At 43.5% G+C, this 20324-nt stretch overlaps 1 protein-coding gene across 3 annotated transcripts in view; it reads right to left on the bottom strand.

The window, feature by feature from the left end:
- LOC117363100 (gamma-glutamyl hydrolase-like) overlaps positions 1-20324 on the bottom strand; it is a 34266-nt gene continuing 13942 nt past the window's right edge. For 2 of the 3 annotated variants that reach the window (XM_033950394.1, XM_033950395.1), the window contains exons 5-9: positions 16539-16677; positions 11825-11931; positions 9184-9277; positions 1947-2084; positions 1-1003 (exon numbers count right to left, since the gene is read on the bottom strand). In XM_033950394.1, coding sequence (XP_033806285.1) covers positions 885-1003; positions 1947-2084; positions 9184-9277; positions 11825-11931; positions 16539-16677 — 597 coding nt within the window. In that variant the 3' untranslated portion in view covers positions 1-884. The remainder of the gene's footprint in view (positions 1004-1946; positions 2085-9183; positions 9278-11824; positions 11932-16538; positions 16678-20324) is intronic. The other variant, XM_033950393.1, reaches the window with a different exon arrangement.

Here is a 20324-nt window from a genome sequence, read left to right as displayed (position 1 = left end):
CTAGTAATTCAATAAAACAAATGAAATCATACAAACAAAAACAAATAATCCTCAGAAAATCAATTTTTTTAAAAAATCCATTAACAAATAACTGCATTTTAAGCAGTTTTCTAAAGTTGTATCATAACATTTTCACAGCTGACTAACAAGTGAATTCCACAATCTGACCCCCTGGATAAAGTGCCTGGTTTTGAAAAGCCATCCAGACCCCCGGACATGTCCTCGAAAAGGAGGACATGACCAGGGAAAGCTGGGCATTTGGTAACCTTAACAATGTCCAGTGCCCGGTGCCGGCTGAATATCGGTTCCTCACGGGTTTTGGATTTGGCTAAACTGGCATAAGTGTTAGCGTGAACATGTCAATCTAGTTTGAGGAGTATTCATGAACAGTGTCATCTTACAAGTTAAGAGGGTAAAAGGAGGCATCTTTATCTCTGAAACCTGCCTGTCATTTTCTAAGCAGGTCTCCGTAATGTCCTCTTACTTATTAAGTCACAGCAGCCCAGTCTGCTCAGGATGCATACCTGAAGGAACCAGGACCCCAAATGTGTAACATAGCTAAATTGTGATCCAAGTACAGATATTCTATGAATTCCATTGTTCATTCCAGGAATAAGTGGCATGGAAGCCTGAACTTTTTCAAGTTCTTACAGTGGAGTCAGCCCTCCTGTGAGGCGTAGTCTTCCAGCGATTTCCAGCGCAAACCCCAGCCCGAAGCACCTCAAATCTAGGTGCAAAGTGGAATCTGAACCTGAAAAATTCCGGCTGGAGGTAGGAATTCCTCTTGGTGCAGGACTTTTGTTTTAGTGAGGGTAGGCAGTCTTTGACCTTCTCAGGACATGGGCTCCTCTTGCCAGGTTTCCAGGTTCAGGACACCAGAGCTTCTAAAAGAAATAGACCTGTTCATAACTAGAGAAATTTCCAACGTACATTGGGTGATGGTGGTAAATCAGAGCCATCTCCTCCTCTTCTGGGCTGGAAAAGCTGTGGGTACTCTTCCTGGCTGTAGTAACAACAGCAGACAATAAGTAAGGGCTTTCCCAACAGTATTCAGTTTTAGGGAATTTGGGGGGGAGGGGGAGCAGCAGAAGATGGAGTCCATGAGATAAGATTTCCCTAGGGGTTGTCCCAGCTCTCAGAAAGCAGAACCCCACACCCCATCTTCATATATGCCCATCTATCCTGCTACTGACTGCCCAAAAGGTGGTGGAACACCACGGGCTTGACTGTAGGAAAGGGTTTACAGGTGATCACCCATCCTTTCCAAGTGGAGAGTCTCACCTCATCATCTGACACAAAGCACAAGATTAAAGAAATGATAACTCCTCTCCAGGAGATTGGTAAGTGGCAGCAGAGAGGGTGAACCTGAGTGGTGGAATAGCCTAGTGCAGGGGTAGACAATTCTGGTCCTTGAGAGCCAGGTCAGGTTTTCAGGATATCCACAATAAATATGCATGAGATAGATTTGCATCTCAAGGAGGCAGTGCATGCAAATCCATCTCATACATATTCATTATGGATATCCTGAAAACCTGACCTGGCTTCGGCTCTCGAGGACTGGCATTGCCTACCCCTGGCTAGAGTTAGGATTACCATATGGCTCCAGAAAATGGAGGACAGATTGAGACATCCGGTTTTTACTTCCATTGTTTTCAGTGGAAGTAACATATAGATGTCTCAATCTGTCTTCCTTCTATTGCTTTCAATAGAAGTAAAACCCGGATGTTCCAATCCGTCCTCCTTTTTATGGAGCCATATAGTAACCTTAACCCAAGTCCTCCCGCAATCTGTGAAGTAACTGGCTGAAAAAGTCCTTCCATAGTGAAGCCTGCAATCTGGAGCTGAGTGACTGGTGGTGCTACCTGGTATCACTCATTCATTTGCACCTGACAGATCCACCTTCTACCCTGGAAAGAGAATGTGCCAGACCCCTAACTGCCATTTACCTTCATTCACAAAAAAGTCTGCCATGAAGGAAGCCAGATGCACAGCATTTCTAGAATGTGGATAGGCGAGATCCTTCTCCCACTCGAAGCGATTCACCTCAGGGTGCCACTGTACAGCATACATAGGATACACCTTCCCTGCAGAGAAAAATACAGGCAGCAGGCTGAAAGAAGAGGATGGCATCCTGGCATAACAGACTTGGACCACTGGGTTCACAAAGGAGGTGGGGTGGAGAGTGATGTATAGGTGACCAGAGCCATGGGAAGAGATAGGTAAGGCAGATGACCACTCAGCCCTTTCCTGGAGGTACAACTAGCCAGTCTGGTTTTCAGGATCACCACATGAATATGTATGCACGAGATATAGATTTCTCAGCAGCCTATGATGCTGTGGCTCATAGTACACTTCTCCCTTCGTATTCGCTGTGATAGGAGATTAACAGAACCGCAAATACTGAAAAACCGCAAATAACTTTTTTATATGTCATTTGTGGTTTTCTATTAAAAACCATCGTGAATATGGTGAAACCGCAAATAACATGGTGGGAGACCGAGCCTGTTTCTGAAGGAGAGGCAAAACATGGTGAACAAAGTGCTGGGAATCAGCGATTTCTCTATGCAAGCTGATGTAATTTGGGGGGAGGAGCCAGCAAGCTAAAAAACGTGACTAATCGAACCGTGAACGCTGAAACCGCTTATCCAGGGGTAGGGAACTCCGGTCCTCGAGAGCCGTATTCCAGTTGGGTTTTCAGGATTTCCCCAATGAATATGCATGAGATCTATTTGCATGCACTGCTTTCAATGCATATTCATTGGGAAAATCCTAAAAACCCAACTGGAATACGGCTCTCGAGGACCGGAGTTCCCTACCCCTGGCTTATACGGAGGGAGAAGTGTATGCTGACAAGGTTGGCAGAAACAGGTGTCAGTGGCACAGTATTTAGATGGCTAAAATCCTTATTTTCAGTTCAATATTAACAGCACATCACCTTGACGTCAAAAGAATTTGCATGATGTGACATTTGCCATAAGCCTTCTCAGGAGAAGCCCCCGCAGTCTAGAACTCTCTCCCAAAGGAGTTCCCGAATTCAAGGCTACCTCTGTTTCAGGAATCAAGTATAAGCCTGGCTCTTCTCCCAAAACCATTACTTCATGTAGTGACTGACTAGCCCAGGGGTGAGTAACGAGGGCCAGAATCCAGTCGGGTTTGTAGGATTTCCCCAATGAATATGCATGAGATCCATTTGCATACAATGGGAGGCAGTGCATGCAAAAAGATCTCATGAATATTCATTGGGGAAATCCTGAAAATCCGACTGGATTCCGGCCCTCGTTGCCCATCCCTGAACTAGCCCCTCGCTTTTCCCCTAGGTTACCATACTCCATCCTGTAACTTAACATGTTCCTCATATCTTATTCATATAATTGTCCTTCACATTGTTTTGTCTATATATCTCAACTGCACTCACCCTTCAGCTACCTATTAAGATGTTTCATTGTACTATACAATCAGCATTGGTATCATCTATGTCAGTGGTTCCCAACCCTGTCCTGGAGAACCACCAGGCCAATCGGGTTTTCAAGCTAGCCCTTATAAATATGCATGAGAGAGATTTGCATATAATGGAAGTGACAGGCATGCAAATCTGTTCCATGCATATTCATTAGGGCTAGTCTGAAAACCCGAATGGCCTGGTGGTCTACCAGGACCGGGTTGGGAACCACTGATCTATGTCATCTGAATGCTAGTCTAATGCATGCCTGTTAAGGCAGTGGTTCCCAACCCTGTCCTGGAGGACCACCAGGCCAGTTGGGTTTTCAGGATAGCCCTAATGAATATGCATGAGAGAGATCAGCATATAATGGAGGTGCTAGGCATGCAAATCTGCTCCATGCATATTCATTAGGGCTATTCTGAAAACCCGACTGGCCTGGTGGTCCTCCAGGACAGGATTGGGAACCACTGTGTTAAGGTGTTTCATTTATATTGTGGTTTTTACTGATCTCACACATCACGTCCCAGACATAAGATGTACTTATCAGTAGGTTAAACCGTGTTTGCATACTAACATACATGCAGCGCGAACAAGGAGCAGGTCCTGCTCCTTAATGCGCTCCTTTGTACGCAAATTTGGGAGCAAAGTTGCGGGCAATGTTGGTTTTTTCCTTATATTTTTTATCTTCTTTTAGGTATATCTACAAAATTCGTTTTTATATCCCTTTTGCAAAAAACTTTTCTAAAGTTTTTTCTAGTTTAATTATATTTTATTGCTTAGCTGTTCCACAAGTTTAAATGGATCCAAAGGCATCCTCAATTCCGGTTCATTGGGGCCACAGACCCCATACAGTAGTTCCTACAACAAACCACAACCCTCTGAACCTGATCATATTAGAAAACAAGTATAACTTAAATACTTCAGTTGTTACAACTACAAATATAATCATCGAGTAGGAAAAAAAGGTGGAGGTTTAGCAATAATTTTTAAATCAAGTTTATCGGTCGTAGTTGAATTATCGCAAACTAACAACTCAATTGAATCTATTCAAGTTAAAATTGATACGAAGCCAAAAATAGATCTATTATTATTATATATTCCTCCTCCAGTAAATCAGTCAGTATTAACACATCTATTATCCATAATTTCTGACTTCTCCACCACTCCTCAAATTCCTCTTCTTTTAGGTGACTTCAATGTTCACTTTGACGATACCTCTAATCCAATTACATCTGATTTGCTAACTCATATTAATGATCTCAGTTTTGTAATTTTAAACTCGGGCCCAACTCACACTTATGGTCATACATTGGATGCGATTCTTGTTCCTAGTAGATTAAGTTCTAATTTTTCTCAACCTATTTTAAGTCAAGTTCCATGGTCTGATCACTTTTTGATTCAAACTAAAGTATCATTGCCATCTTTTAAGTCAACTTTACCAGCTCCAAAAACAATTAAAGTAAGAGATTTTCAACATATTGACCATGCATGAATCCCATCAATTTTTAAAATTGACTCAGAAAAATTTAGTACGGAACCTCTGAATGAACAAATTACCATGTGGAACAAGGCCTGTAAATCTCTACTAGACGAAATAGCGCCTCTAGTAACAAGGAAAATTTCTTCAAAAAAATTACGAAACCCATGGTATAACGCTTCTTTAGGCCTACTTAAACAACAATTGCGTTCAGCGGAACGCAAATGGTGCTCTAAACCTACCCAAGAAAACTTAAACAATTATAAAAATTATTCACAGCACTATCGACAATCAATTAATATCACTAAGAAAAAATTTTACACTAAACAAATTTCTAATACTAATAATTCATCTACCTTGTTCAAAATTCTCAAACAATTAACAGTTTTCAAAAATGATAAATTAAGCTTAATTGAAGAATCTCCAACAGCTCAAAAGTTAGCAAATTACTTTCAGGAAAAAATTATTTCGATTAGATCAAAAATCATTACCAAAACAACCACTGGTACTAAATCAACTAATCTTGCCGAAAATGAAAATATGATAATCAGGTCTCTGACTTTTCACGCTACACTATCAAAATTTTTTCTTCCATCCCTAAAAGCTATAGAAAACATTTTACACTGTATTAATATTAAAGGCTCAAAAATAGAACCCATTCCTCCATTTTTTTTTCAAACGACATTTTTCAGTCTTTGGGCCATATATTCTTAAAATTATTCATAATTGTTTGTCTTCAGCCAACATTCCATCAGACTGGAAACATTCCATTATATATCCAATTATAAAAGATTCAAAAAATAATATTGACAATTGCTCTAACTATCGTCCGATAGCAAATTTACCATTTTTATCTAAATTAACTGAAAAAATTGTGTTTCAACAATTGGTTGATTTTGTTGAAAAAACGCATGTGCTTCATCCGAACCAATCTGGTTTCCGTACAAACCATTCCTCAGAATATTCACTACTCGGTCTCACTACATCAGTAAATTACTATTTGGATCATCATAAATCCGTTATATTAATTTCTTTAGATCTTGCTGCAGCGTTTGATATCATTGATCATCATCTTTTATTGCAACGTCTTTTCTCTATAGGAGTAGCAGATCAAGCTCTTGAATGGTTTCATTCTTACTTTTCTGACAGAACTTCAACAGTACATTTTAATAATTCAGAATCCAAATCCTATCATTCTAAATTCGGCATACCACAAGGCTCTATTTTATCTCCCTTATTATTCAATATCTATTTGGCCCCTCTTCTGACCCTCTGTCAATCAATAGGATTTACAGTATACGCTTATGCTGATGATCTACAATTACTGCATCCCCTTGACCCAAATAACCAAACCGAGATTCAGGCAATTAACCATAAATTAAGTAAAGTCCATGACTGGTTAAACATAAACAAGCTTTCTTTAAATATTTTAAAAACAAATACTCTTCTCTTCTCTGGTAAAGAGGGAGCGCAATTAATATCTCCAGTCATTATCGAAAACATTCCACTTCCAATAATTACAACTATAAAAATTTTAGGTGTTTTAATTGACAATAAGCTAACATTTCGTCGTCAAATAAGCGCAATAGTAAAAAGTTGCTACTACAAATTAAGAATGATTAGATCACTGGCCCCTCTTCTTGATATTAGTTCCCTTAACATTCTGATCCATTCACTTGTAATTTCAAAAATGGATTATTGTAACTCTTTATTAAATGGTATCTATCACAAAGACTTAAAACGCTTGCAGCTTATCCAAAATACGGCCATAAAGATAATCTCGGGCGCTAAAAAATATGATCATGTTACCCCTTTGCTTAAAAATGCCCACTGGTTGCCAATGTCACACAGGGTGACTTATAAAATCGCCCTGCTGACATTTAAAACACTACAGTTCAACACACCAGCATTCATTGATAGACTTTTGATCCCGTACGACCCTTCAAGATCTTTAAGATCTATTTCTCAATTTAACCTTAATATCCCTTCTTTAAAAATCATTGGCTCACGTCGCACCTCTACGTTTTCTGTAACAGCCCCTACAATCTGGAACGCTCTTCCTTTATATCTAAAAATGGAAAAAAACCTAAAAAATTTTAAAAGCAATCTAAAGTGCTTTCTTTTTAAAGATGCTTTTAAATGAACTATTATATTTTAGCTATTAATTTTATACTGTTCCCCTGTCCCTAAGTGTTTTTCCCTTAAATGTTTTTTACCTTTTAAATTACAATTGTATTTCTCCCCCCTTCCCATATGTATCTAAGACCTATGGGTCAATATTTACCCAGTTTGTACAGTTGGTAGTCCTGTAATTTTTATAGGAAAGTATGTTCAATTGTTATTTTTGTTTTAATGTTAATGTTTTTACTTTGTACAACGCTTTGTAGATTCGAAAAAGCGTTTAATCAAAAACTGAATAAACTATAAACTATATAATCTTCTGAATTATACTTTATTGAATAAATAAGCAATTATACTAACAATTAGCAGTTGGCAAATCTTTGGGCATGGTTTCCTGGTTACAATATGATATAGAAAAATAGGCAGAAGTTTGGAAAGCAGGGACAAAAAAGGCAGAGCATGGGAGTATTCCAAATTCCAGGGAATGAATACAGAATTATCCTTGTGTGAGGTCAGATGTGAAGCATGTGCACATGGTGAATAGATAGTCCTATAATCTAGGCGTTTTCAGCCATGTGGCTGATGGCTGGCAAAGGCGGAAAGCACAGGTTTTAGTCTGAACAAAAGGACAGAGAGCAGCCCCAAGGCAGAGGGAGGGTTGCAGGTGAGATCCCAATAGGAAAAGAGTTTAGCACCAGGTGTCAGAAGGAAGGCCACCTTGCTGACCTTTGCTGGGTAAAAAGTATAGAAATGACCAGGAAGTGAGAAGACAAGGATTCAAGTTTAGATGAGAAAACAAGGGGAAGTGGTCATAGGAGAGAAGCCTTACAGGCAAGCAGGAGACACTGCAATATATGTGGGACTACATTTCCCACAATACTTAGCTCACATATCCTGGCAAGAAGAGCTTCATCAATAAAGTTCTGTGAAATTACTGAATCACATAAAGCATATATTGAAATCCAGTAGTGACATCAGGAGTATCATAGCTATGTTATATAAATATTCTTCCATGATGCTTATTATGACATCATTCATATTCTGCTGATATTTACCATAGTTCTATCATATGATTGTTTTACAGTGCTGTTTAGTGTGTATAAATTTATGTTAGCCCTGTTACTGGGATTCAATGTGCCATCTCCAAATTTGTCTTATCGATTGCATTTATGCGTCTGTTAATTTTACTATTATTATACTGTTAGCAAAATTGTAAATTTTGTGTCACCACCTTGGGCGAATCTCTGCATAAAAGCAGTTAAAAAGGACGTAAGAGAGGCAGATCTGCGATGACAAAATAGGAGAACAAAGAGCAGACCTGGCAAATGCGTGAAGCAAAAATAATCTAATGAAACAAACGTCTGATGTGGTCAGGTTTCGCCCAAAGGCTGCATCAGAGGCAGAACTAGAGAGGCAATGCAAACAGCGCACTTCTCTCTGGAGAATTGCTGCAAGATTACTGCAGCTGGCTTTATCAACTAGAGAGAAGTACTTTTGTGTTTGAGTTCTCTGGATTACTTTAAAAGTGTTACTCTAGCAGTGGTATAGTAAGAGTGAGCGGCGCCTGGGATGGTGGCGCCCCTCCCCCCACCCTCTTCCCTGCTCCCCCTGCTGTGTACCATTTAACTTTTCCAGCGTGAGCCGGATGCCCGTGCCCTTTGATGTCACTTCCTAGGCACTGGTCCCGGAAGTGACGTCAGAGAGAGCGCCAATGCCAACGTGGGCAGAAACCTTGTGCCGAGAAAGTAAAAAAAAAGTACGGGGGAAGGCAAGGGGCGCATGCAGTACGCTTCTTTCTAGATTACAGTGACATAGTAAGAGGGGTCCGGGGGGGGGTATGGTCTGCCTCGGGCGCAGTCTTCCTAAGGGCGCTGCTCCCCTCCTCCTCTCCACCTCCACCACCCCCTGCTCCTCTCCTTGCCCTGCGGCAGCGAAGAATGAGGGGGGGGCACAAGGCGCCGTACCACCCCAGACACCACCCTCCCTCACTACGCCAGTTTATGCAAGGAATATGTTCACAGTGCTAGAGATCTCGGTCTGAAAGGATACCCTAACTTGTCACCAGTCTCCCCGTTGCTGCCCTCTCGTCTCTTCTCACTTGACCATCATGATTAGGGTAAAAGGTAGATGCTGCCATCACTACCTTCGATGGTGGAGACATACTCCTTTCCCAGGGAGTCTGTGTTGGTAGACAGCACGGAGTAGAACTCCCTCAGTTTAGCATTGGCCTTAAACACCTGCAATGAGGAACACAGAAAAAAAACCCATTTAACTCAAGTGAGGGATGGGACAATTACACTGTAACCCTGGATTCGGCACAGACTGCCAAACAAGTTAGGTGCGCGATTTTGCACGTCTTGAGCATATGTGCATGCAAATCAATTAGTTAATGAGGTGTTAATAATTTGACTTAATTGACACTGTTCTATAACACCCACATGTAATATTTCTAGTGTGCAACTCAAAAGGGGTGTGGCCATGGGAGGCATATGGCCGGCTCAGGGAGGTGGTCTAGAAGTTAGACTCTATGTTATAGAATACAGTGGTACTTTGGTTTGCGAGCATAATTTGTTCCAGAAGCATGCTCGTAATCCAAAGCACTCATATATCAAAGCAAAGTTCCCCATAGGCCCCATAGGCCATAATGTAAAGTCAGACGATTCGTTCAACTACCAAGGTTTGCTGTGGTGGCCCAGGGGTGGGTACCGGCCTGGATGATGCCCGGGTGCTGCAGCCCCTTCAGCAAGGTGACTTCCTTCCCTCGGGGTCCCCTTAGGGTCCATATAGCTGCCCTCCCACTTCAAGCGATGCCTCTGCCGTCCGCCAGCGCCTCTCAGCTCCCAAATTAAGCCGGCCGCTGGCCATCTTAATTGTAAGGGTCGCCTTAATTGTAAGCACACGCATGAGCTCTCAGCTCCCGAATTTTAAGCTGGCCACCGTCCCGATAACGTGCGCGTCATGTGTATGCATGCACAATGTCAATGAACATGCACAACGTCGATGGCTCAATGACATGTGTGCTTACACGTGACGCATGCGTTAACGGGACGGCAGCTGGCTTAAAATTTGGGAGCTGAGAGCTCGTGCGAGTGCTTACACGGGACGGCTGATGGCTTAATTCGAGAGTTGAGAGTTCGTGTATCGGGATGGCTTAATTCGAGAGTTGAAAGCTTGTGTATTGGGACGGCGCTTGTTTTGCGAGGTAAGATTTGCGGGAGTGTTTTGCTCGTCTTGCAAAACACTCGCAAACCGCATCACTCACAAACCGAGGTTTGACTCTCAGTTATGTGGTACCCATGGGAGTGGTAGATGCCGAATAACTGTAGTTTCTGGCTGCTTGAGAGTTACTATAAAATAGTTTTGTCTCCCTTACCACCTCATCCTCCCATCCCCACTTATAGGTCCAGCATCTGTTCCTCCCTTCCCACATTCCTTTCTGATCTGGGTCACTTTCTCTCCTCTTCCCCCCCCCCCCACTTCTAGGTCCAGCATCCATCCATCTCCCTTCCCCTGCCCTTCACCCTGCTGAACCCTCCCCCAAATAAATACTTCTGGTGCATCTCCCCCGCCAGGTCTTCCCTCCCTCCCTCCCTCTGTGTGGGTCTGACTTTCTGGACCCCCTCACTTACCCAATGCAGTCCTGACCTGCCAACTGCCCTTCCCTCACTTACAAAAAGCAGCAGTGGCAGCCAATCAGCAGAGACAGCGCTGTAAACAGGCTGCTTGCAGCCAGCCTCAGCAGGGCCTTTCCTCTGCTGCGTCGGAAGTGAACCAGCAGAGGAAAGGCCTCGCCCAGGCTGGCCGCGAACAGCCTGTTTACAGCACTGCCTCTGCTAACTGGCTGCCGCTGCTGATTTGGGAAGGTGAGGGAAGGGGGTTGGAGAGTCAGGAATGCTGTTGCTGATGCTTCAGGGCCTGTAGGGAAGGACGTGGGGTTGGGGGTTGTCCATTCAGGACCGCTGCCGCTTCAGAGGCTGGAGGAAGGGCAATTTATTTATTTATTTTTTGTTTTGCTGGTTGGGTGAGAGTACCGGTTGTTTGAGTCCCAGATAATTAGGATTCTACAGTACTTTGATTTGCGTGCTCAATGCCTGAAAATTAGGCACCAGCATTTACGCCAGGTTTTAGCAGGCCTAAATGCTAACGCCTAAAGTTAGGCACGGGAATCAGCTCTAAGCTCTATTCTATAAAGGGCCCTCATCCCAGGAAACAGAACACTTTTTTGTTTGGCTGGGGAGCAAAAGCTCCGTCCTAGACCCCACCCAAGCTGTGCCCCAGATCCGCCCAAGCTCCGCCTCAGACACACTTCAGATAAAGGAGGCCGGATCAAGACATCCGAATTTTATTTCCATTTAAAGCAATTGAAGTGAAACCTGGATGTCTCAATCCGTCCTCCTTTTTAAGGAGCCATATGGTAACCCTAGGGCAGTGGTCTTTGCTAATTTTTAAGTGAGGGCAGTTTTGGGTCCAAAAGGACTGAAGGAGAGCCAGTAGCGCTTCTCAACCTTCAGACATACAGAATACAAATAACCCCAATGATAGAACTCCCTCCACACCATGGCACTTCTATTACAGCAGCTCTGCCTCTCAGTGACTCCTGAGATAGGATAGGGGACCCCAGTGACTCAGGAAAGAAATGCCCTGGTGAGGTGTGTGAACCCTAATGTCAGCCCACACAGTAGTGATGTTCTAAAGATTCTAAATCATCAGCCAGACTGGAATACACAGGTGGAGACCCAGAACCCTTCAATACCAGACCATGCATAAGACCCTTCCCCACTCTCCTGGCTGCCAATTCCATAATGGTGAAAGTTAGCTGTCAGCTTCTCCTGGGACATGGCTTTCAGCAGGTCTGGAGGGAAGTCGCTGAACATTCGACTAGATGCAGCATCTGGAAGAAGAATTCCAAAATCATGCTAATTGGAGATGATTTACCCCCCCCACACACACACGCACACATACCTTTTTATGAAATTGCGGTAGAAGTTTCTACCGCGGCCCAGATCACTAAATGCTCTGACACTGCTCCGATGCTCATAGAATTCCTATAAGCGTCAGAACATTTAATGCTCCGGGCCGCAGTAGAAACCTCAACCGTGGTTAGTAAAAAGAGGGGGGAGGGGTTAATAAATAATAATAAACTTTATTTTGATATACTGCCCCTACCGCAAAGATCTAGGCAGTTTACAACAAAGAGAACTGGACAATCAGTGAAAATACAAATCATAAGAAAATACAAAAAGACTGGATTACTGTCAGTTAATAAATTTTTCAAATAAATGCGTTTTCAATAATTTCCTAAATAAGTAATAAGACTAAGTCAACAGTACAATTTTACCCAGCCAGTCGTTCGCTTGTCCTGCCTAAAAAGCAAGTATCTTAGCCAAATATCTCTTATAACAGCAAGCTTTTATGGACGGATAAGCAAACAAACGACTGATCCAGGTTGATTTAATCGTTTTATGAAATTCAAAATGAGAAGCAAAGTAAGCTGGAGCTAGATCAAACAATATTGTAAAGCAAATTTTATCCTGCATATGTTATAAGAAACATCCATAAAATTCAAGACTTAATAGAGCAAACAACATCCATCTTAAAACCATTTAAAATAAAACTAATTAAACTGAAAGAAACTTGTCTAGATTTCAGAGCGGTGGAGTTGGAATCAGAATTGGTAAAGACTAATGCCCCCGCTTTCATAGATAGACTTTTAATACCATACGATCTCCCCCGAACTTTAAGATCCACCTCGCAACATACTCTCAACGTCCCCACACTTAAAATAATCAGTACCTGTCATCAGGGCCGCCATCAGAAATTTCTGGGCCCCTTACTGAGCAATCCTATTGGGCCCCCCACGCACCCCTTCCCCCCCCCCCCCGACATCCCCCCCTTCTTCCATGGGCCGAATACACACATACTTTTCTGCTAATGCTCCACCTAAGCCAGTCCTGTAAAATCTTCTCACGTCCATTGGGTGATTTGGCATAGAGGAGATATTCATAAAAAGAACGTCCGTCAAGATCTTTACTCATATACTGTGCCATTTGCTTTAAATCATCATTAATCCAAATTGCACAATTCTTTCTCTGTCTTTGTCCTGAATGGCATCTGGCCACATTGCTTCCAGTCAACAAATTTATGAGCAGGCGCGGAGAACGCATTTTTAAACAAATGTAGTTTATCCTTGTACTCCTTATGTAATTTTAATCATCTATGGATATGTTTGTATGTTTATTGTTCAAATGGTTTTATTTATTTCCCCAAATTTATTTTTGTTATACGCATTGAAAATATTTGATATTACATTTAAATCAAAATCTCAATAAACTTGAAACTTGAAACGAGTGCCCGTGAGATTGTGGGAGGGTTAAATACTCAAAACTTAGAAGAATAACAATTTACTTAAAGTTTTTGCTACGCCAGCTTTCTGGTATCTTTACATACAGTGGCGTACGTAGCATATGTAACACCCGGGGCCCATCATTTTTTGGCACCCCCCTATCTGTAAGAAAAACATGATTTTTAGTAACAAACCACACGTCACACATGAGTACCTAGGAAAAGGCAGCATCTTACATATTGCAGTGAGCAGTACATCAATACACCCATTATAAAACTAAACAAGCCAGACCAATCAATCCTACACCGTCAATCCTAACAGAAAACCATGTCTTTCGAACACACAGAACACAGAAAACACCTTCGCCTAGTATGGAATATGTCATCACAAACTAACTCCTCACTCTTTTACAAAACTGTAGTGTGGATTTTAGCCACGGTGGTAACAGCCCTGACGCTCATAGAATTCTGAGCATCAGAGCTGCTACCACCACGGCTGGCACTAAAAAACGCTCCACAGTTTTGTAAAAGGGGGGATAAAATAGAAATACACAGTTTCAACGCTCTAGCTCAGAGGTGCCCAAACTTTTTGAGCTTGTGAGCTACTTTAAAATGACCAAGTCAAAATGATCTACCAACAATAAAATTAAAAAACACAAAGCACACTATACGCTGAGAAAATGTTAATTATCATTCCTATTCTGGGTTTTTTTCAAAGAGGTCAAGGCAGATGACTCTATGCATTGTCACCTCAGTAACAACCATACAAAAATAGACAAATATACCCTCCATCCTTTTTATTAAACCACAATAGCAGTTTTTAGCGCAGGGAGCTGCGCTGAATGCCCAGCGCTGCTCTTGACGCTCATAGGCTCCCTGCACTAAAAACCACTATTGCGGTTTAGTAAAAGGGGACCATATTGTAAAATATAGACAGCAGATATAAATTCAGAACTGTGCATAGTAAGTGAAGGGAAGTTTTCATCTCTGGGAATTTACCCAGTTAACTATTAAGTTATTTGGGCAAATTCCTTTGAAAACTGTGGTAATACTGCCTCTACTTTGCTAAATTTAAAATAAAATCATTTTTCCTTCCTTGTCTGGTGATTTCATGAGTCTCTGGTTGCACTTTCTTCTTCTGACTGTGCATCCAATCTTTCTTCCCTTCTATCAGCCTGTATGCTTTCTCTCCTCCACACCTCATTCCCTCCCCCAACTTTTTCTTCCTCTCTCCCTGACCTTTCTTTCTTTTTTTCTGTTTCTCTTCTTTCCTTCTGTCTCCCTGCCTGCCCCCTTTCTTTCTTTCTCCCTGCCGTTCCCCAAGCCACTGCCACTGCCGCTGCCATCGGGGAACAGGACCCACCAATGGATAACAGGCCCCAAAGCCGAAGCCGACACCGACGTATGCTCTCCCTGCTTCGGGCCGATCAGTCTTCCTCTTCCCGACGTCAAGTCTGCCGTCGGAGAGGAAGTTCCGCCCAGCCAGGCAGCGATTGGCTGGCCCGAACTTCCTCTCCGACTGCAGAATTGACGTCAGGGAGAGGAAGACTGATCGACCCGATAGATTAGATCGCCAAGACAAAGTGAGTCCTGGGTGATTAACTCACTTTGTCTTGGCGAGCAACTGGCGCCCCTGCCTTAGAACTCTGCCTAGGGCCCTGGGGGAGCACGGGCCCCCTGTCAGCTCCGGGCTCCTGAATGCAGGACTGGTAGTACTGCCCTGATGGCGGCCCTGCCTATCGTGCTACCATCTTTTCGGTCACTGCTCCCTCAATCTGGAACTCTCTCCCACTATATATTAGAGCAGAACAAAAATTGGATAAATTCAAGAGTAGTTTAAAATGTTTTCTTTTTAAAGATGCCTACGACTGAGTTATCCTTTCTTTTATTCCTGAAACTGATCCTTACCTTTTAATATCCCATTGTTTTTATCCTTTTGCGTTTTCTTTACTTATAAATTGTAGCTCTCCCTTTTTTCCTCTTGTTTACAATGCCTTTTCCCAATCAAGTTTCTCTGTTGTATAAAGATTTTGGGGTCCTTTTATCAAGATGCGGTAGGGGTTTAACGCGTGTTAAACCGCCTGCTGCGCTAGCCGCTAGTGCCTGCATTGAGCAGGCGTTAGATTTTTAGCTGGCCACGGGGGTTAGCGCTTATGAAATGTCCGACGGGCTAACCCCGCTAGCGCAGCTTGATAAAAGGACCCCTTTGGCTATTATCTGTTATTGGTTCCCCATCTATATTTATAGCATTTTATTGTACAACGTTTCGAATGTAATGATAAGCGTTTAATCACAATTTTAATAAACTATGAAAATGTATGGACCCTGACTCCAGCTTCAAAATAAAAACTGGAAACATTACAATATGTTTTTATTTTGAGGCTGGAGTCAGAATCTGTACATATATTTATATCTTTGTCCTGAATCTAAAGTATTGGTAAACTGTAGGTTATATTTAACCTACAGAACAAAAAAATTTAAAGACTAATATTGGTATGATCTGGAATCAGAGTTGGATAGTAAAAAAAAACCAGAGTCAGAGTTTGGAGTTGAAGCTTTGGTGTGCTGACTCCAGAGCCTTGCTTGATTTACCCCACCTTTTACAAAAACATGGAAGAGGTTTTTAGTGCCAGCCGGTGTGCTGAATGCTCTGCACTGCTCCGACACTCATAGGAAGTCATTCTTCAGCTTCCTCAGCATCTCTCCTATCTCTACCCAGTGGCGTAGTAAGGAGGGGTAGTGAGGGGGGGGGCAGTCCATCCTGGGCACCAAGTTGGTGGGGGTGCCATCACCCCTCTTCCTCTCTGCCCCGCCTCTTCCCAATCCTCCCCTCCACGCGCACACGCCACTTCCCTTCCCCCATGCCTCTAGTTGAAGTTCTTGTTTGCGGTAGTCAACAACTTGCTCTTCATGGCCCCATTGGCTCTCCTGCCGACATCACTTCCGGGTGCCGCGGTATGGGAAGGGGGGGGTGACAGGCAGGAGCGGGGAAGAAGTGAGGGAGCGGGGGAGTAAGCCCCGGGCACCTCTCACCCTCTCTATGCCTCTCTGGCAACTCCATTCATCAGGTGAGGAAAAGGGATGTGTGAATGTAGTGAATGGCAGAAGATAGATGCTTGCAGGAATCTAGAGTAATCAGGGGCCACGGACACTCACCATCAGTCAGATTGAGAGGAAGTGAGACATTTTCTGCCAGGGCATCTGATAGAAGGTTTTCCCCAGCCGTCAGGACTGTGAGAAGCTGGAGACCCAGGCACGTTCCCCAGACAGGAAAATAATCTCCAATGTGAAAGACCTGCGAGGAGAGAGAGCAAAGAGAAGATCAATGGTCATGGAAAGCAATTTTCAAATAAGCACCCTAAAAGTCCAACAGGACAGAGATCCCACGGGTATAAAACAGTACAAAAGGAAGTGGGAACGGACAATAAACCCTTGTGTCCTTTTATGAAATAAACAAGTTGGTTTTACATCAGTGATCTTCAGTGGAGTGCTCGTTGTCTGTTCCCACTTCCTTTTGTACTACTACGGGCAATTTTCAGGATTAAGAGCGTATTATCCATAGAGATAGATTTGAAAAAAATAAAATAAAATGCCATATGTAGGGTTAGCATATGGCTCCAGAAAAAGGAGGACAGACTGAGACATCCAGGTTTTACTTCCACTGAAAGCAATGGAAGTAAGAAGGCTAGATTGAGACATCTAGGCTTTGCTTCCATTGAAAGCAAAGGAAGTAAAACCCGAATGTCTCAATCCATCCTCCTTTTTCTGGAGCCATATGGTAACCCTAGTAGTAAACCTATGCACATGAAGGGAGTTCTATAACAGACACCTTCTAGGAATCTAAATAGAGGCAAATAATGCTATAAAGAAGAGTAAATCCCCGCTATCCTCTATAATAAAACCCTAAGTGTGCATTCGCACTTAGGGTTTTGTGATTGCTGCCGCCATGCTGTGTCCCTCCGTGCCAAATTCCATTTTCATACACGGAGGCAGAGAACACGCCGGCGACTCTCCCCTCCCACCCTCACTTACCAACCGCTGCTGACGCCTCTGCTCCTCTTCAAAGCAGCCTGCTAAGGTTCACAGCCGGCTGTAGCAAACCTCGCAGGCTGCTCTGCACCTCGGTAGTACATTCCCTCTGACGTACACGATTGCATCAGAGGGAACGTGCTACTGAGGTGCAGAGTGGCCTGCGAGGTTCGCTACAGCCGGCCAGGATCCTCAGCAGGCTGCTTTAAAGAAGAGGAGGGCAGACGCAAACGACCAGGAAGCTGCATGCTGGACAGGGGGAGCAGGTAAGGGGTGCTGTTGAACAGGGGGGAGAAGTGAAGGGGTGCTGCTGGACAGGGGAGACATAAAACGAAGGGAGAAGGGCTGCTACTGGACAGGTGGAGCAGGGAAGGGGTGGTGGTGGACAGCTGAGGAAAGAGAGAGACAGAAAGAAAGAAAGACAGACAGAAAGCAGCCAAGGAGAGAGAGAGAGAGAAAGATAGACACACATCTATTCTAGCACCCATTAATGTAACGGGCTTAAAGACTAGTCCTTTATAAAATACTAGTCAACAGGTAAAATACACACCTATAATTTAGGTGTGAGAACTCGGGACACCCAAAGAGTTGGTGCAAATGAACACATGTGTAAATTATAGTATTCTATCAACACGTGTGTTTGCCCCACTTGTGCTCCTCCCACACTCCACCATTGTGTATGTCTACCTGCAAACTAAGGAGTCCTTTTCTAAGCTTTGGCAAGCGCTAGTGTGTGCTTACTGCAGCTTGAAAGGGTTTACCGCAAGATGTGGTCAGGCATCTTCTGGTAAATTTCAAATTGGAATGCACTAACTGTGCTAAAAAGATTTTTGTGGGGTTGGGGTGGGGAACATGTCTAGGCATTTCTGCATTAATCAGTAAGCACATCAACATTACCATACGCTGATTAGCATAGGATTACCATGAAAGCCCAAATTGCCTAGAAAAAGAGTGGTGATAAGTGCTCATGCCGTAATTTAAAAAAAAAAAATAGAGGTAACTGGAAAAAAAAAAAAAAAGAAAATCGGCCATTTTAATGCTGCAGTAAAAATGGCTTTAGCGAATGGGGAAAACCCATGTAAGGGTTCACTAAGGCCACTTTATACCGCATCATAGTAAAAGGACCCCTAAGTACTATGACATTTAGCTGCCAGATTATAGAATAGTGTGTAGCAGTGGCACAGTCATGAGTGGGCCTTGGCTCACCCATTTTGGGCTCAGGCCCACCCACAATTCTTACACCCTTGTTATGGCTGGTGGGATTCATCAAGCTCCACCAGGTGCAAGGGTCTTCCAGCAGCAAGAACAGCTCCCGTTTGCTTCAGCAGGAGGCTCTGCCTGCCACAGCTGCACATGCTCAAAGTATGCACAGGGAGGGTGGGGCAGTGGCAGTGCATGGACAGCGTTGCCAGCTAGAGCAAGTGAGCTGTTCTTACCACCACAAGACCCTTGCAGCTGCTGGGGAGCCCTATCTGCTCAGATATTTAATGTTTTGAGTTGACCCAAGCAGTAAGGAGGGGGATGTGGAGACCACATGTGCTCACCCAGTTTGCCCAGTGCCCGCCCAACATTTGAAGTCTGTAGTTGGAATTTTGGCATTTATAGAAAAAAATGAAGCCACATCAAACACAATATGTAGGGTTACCAGACATCTGGATTTCTCCTTTACAAGGTAATTTGCAAGCAATTTATCTGGGCAAACTGACCTGCCTGAGGGAAGGGTGAGGATGGCCGTGTTAGCTTGTGATTAGCTAGTGATTCATCTATTAGGTATGTTTATAGCTGGGTGGCTGGTGGATCTGAGGATCAGGGTCACTTGCCTGCCTAGTGTGAAGGTGGCAGACCTCACGTAGCACCTAGATAAAATTTTAGACAGTGCTAGGGAGGGGCCAGCTATCTTGCTACATATGTGCCAACAACATAGGGAAATGTAGGAAGGAGGTCCTGGAAACCAAATTCAGGCTCTTAGGTAGAAAGCTGAAATCCAGAACCTTTAGGGTAGCCTTTTTAGAAGTGCTCCCTGTTCCGTGCACAGGAACCAATGAGATGACAGTGCAGGGATGAGGGATTTAAGGGAGTCTTTTACTAGAGAATAGTGCATGTTATCTGCAACAGGGCCCATAGGGATAAAATAGGCCCTGTGGCAAACAACACGCACTAATCTTTAGTTAAAGATTTCCACGTATTAGTGTCAACAGCCTGGTTCCATCCCTAGGGTTGCCAGATTTTCTGATTGGAAAGTCTGCCAGTCCTAGGTATGGAACTAGGCTGTTGACACTAATATTATAAAAGGAGGCAGAGCTTCCAGACTGACTAGCAATGAAGGGTTAAGTCATTTACCAAGATCACAGGCATGGCACTAGGATTTGAATTCTGGCTCTTCCCTGGTTCTTGGTGTGCTGCTCTAACCAGTGGGCAGGGCTGGCTCATCACTAGGTGTCTGCTTAGTAGAGAAAGAGAGATTATTCACCCTCTCCAAGGTACAGAGAACGAGAGGGCACTCTCTGAAGTTAAAAGGGGATAGACTCCGTATAAACGTAAGGAAGTGGTAGAAATCTGGAACGCTCTTCCAGAGGCTGTTATAGGGGAAAGCACCCTACAAGGATTCAAGAAAAGGTTAGATAAGTTCCTGCTGGACAGGAACATACGCAGATAAGGCTAGACTCTAGTAGGGCACTGGTCTTTGACCTAAGGGCCGCCGCGTGAGCGGACTGCTGGGCACAATGGACCACTGGTCTGACCAGCAGCGGCAAATCTTATGTTCTTAGGGTGGCACAATTTAGGAGAGTGGCACCTGCGCTGGTGTTTTAATCAGTTTTTGTAGAGGAGCATTGTGGCCGGTAGGGGACCTTCAACATCTGTGTATGCTTTGGGTTACCAGATTTTACTTTAGTAAAATCCAGACCCCCCTAG

This window comes from Geotrypetes seraphini, chromosome 6 (genome assembly GCF_902459505.1).
Source record: "Geotrypetes seraphini chromosome 6, aGeoSer1.1, whole genome shotgun sequence".
Taxonomy (NCBI): Eukaryota; Metazoa; Chordata; class Amphibia; order Gymnophiona; family Dermophiidae; genus Geotrypetes; species Geotrypetes seraphini.
This window is presented reverse-complemented; position numbering and strand designations above follow the sequence as displayed.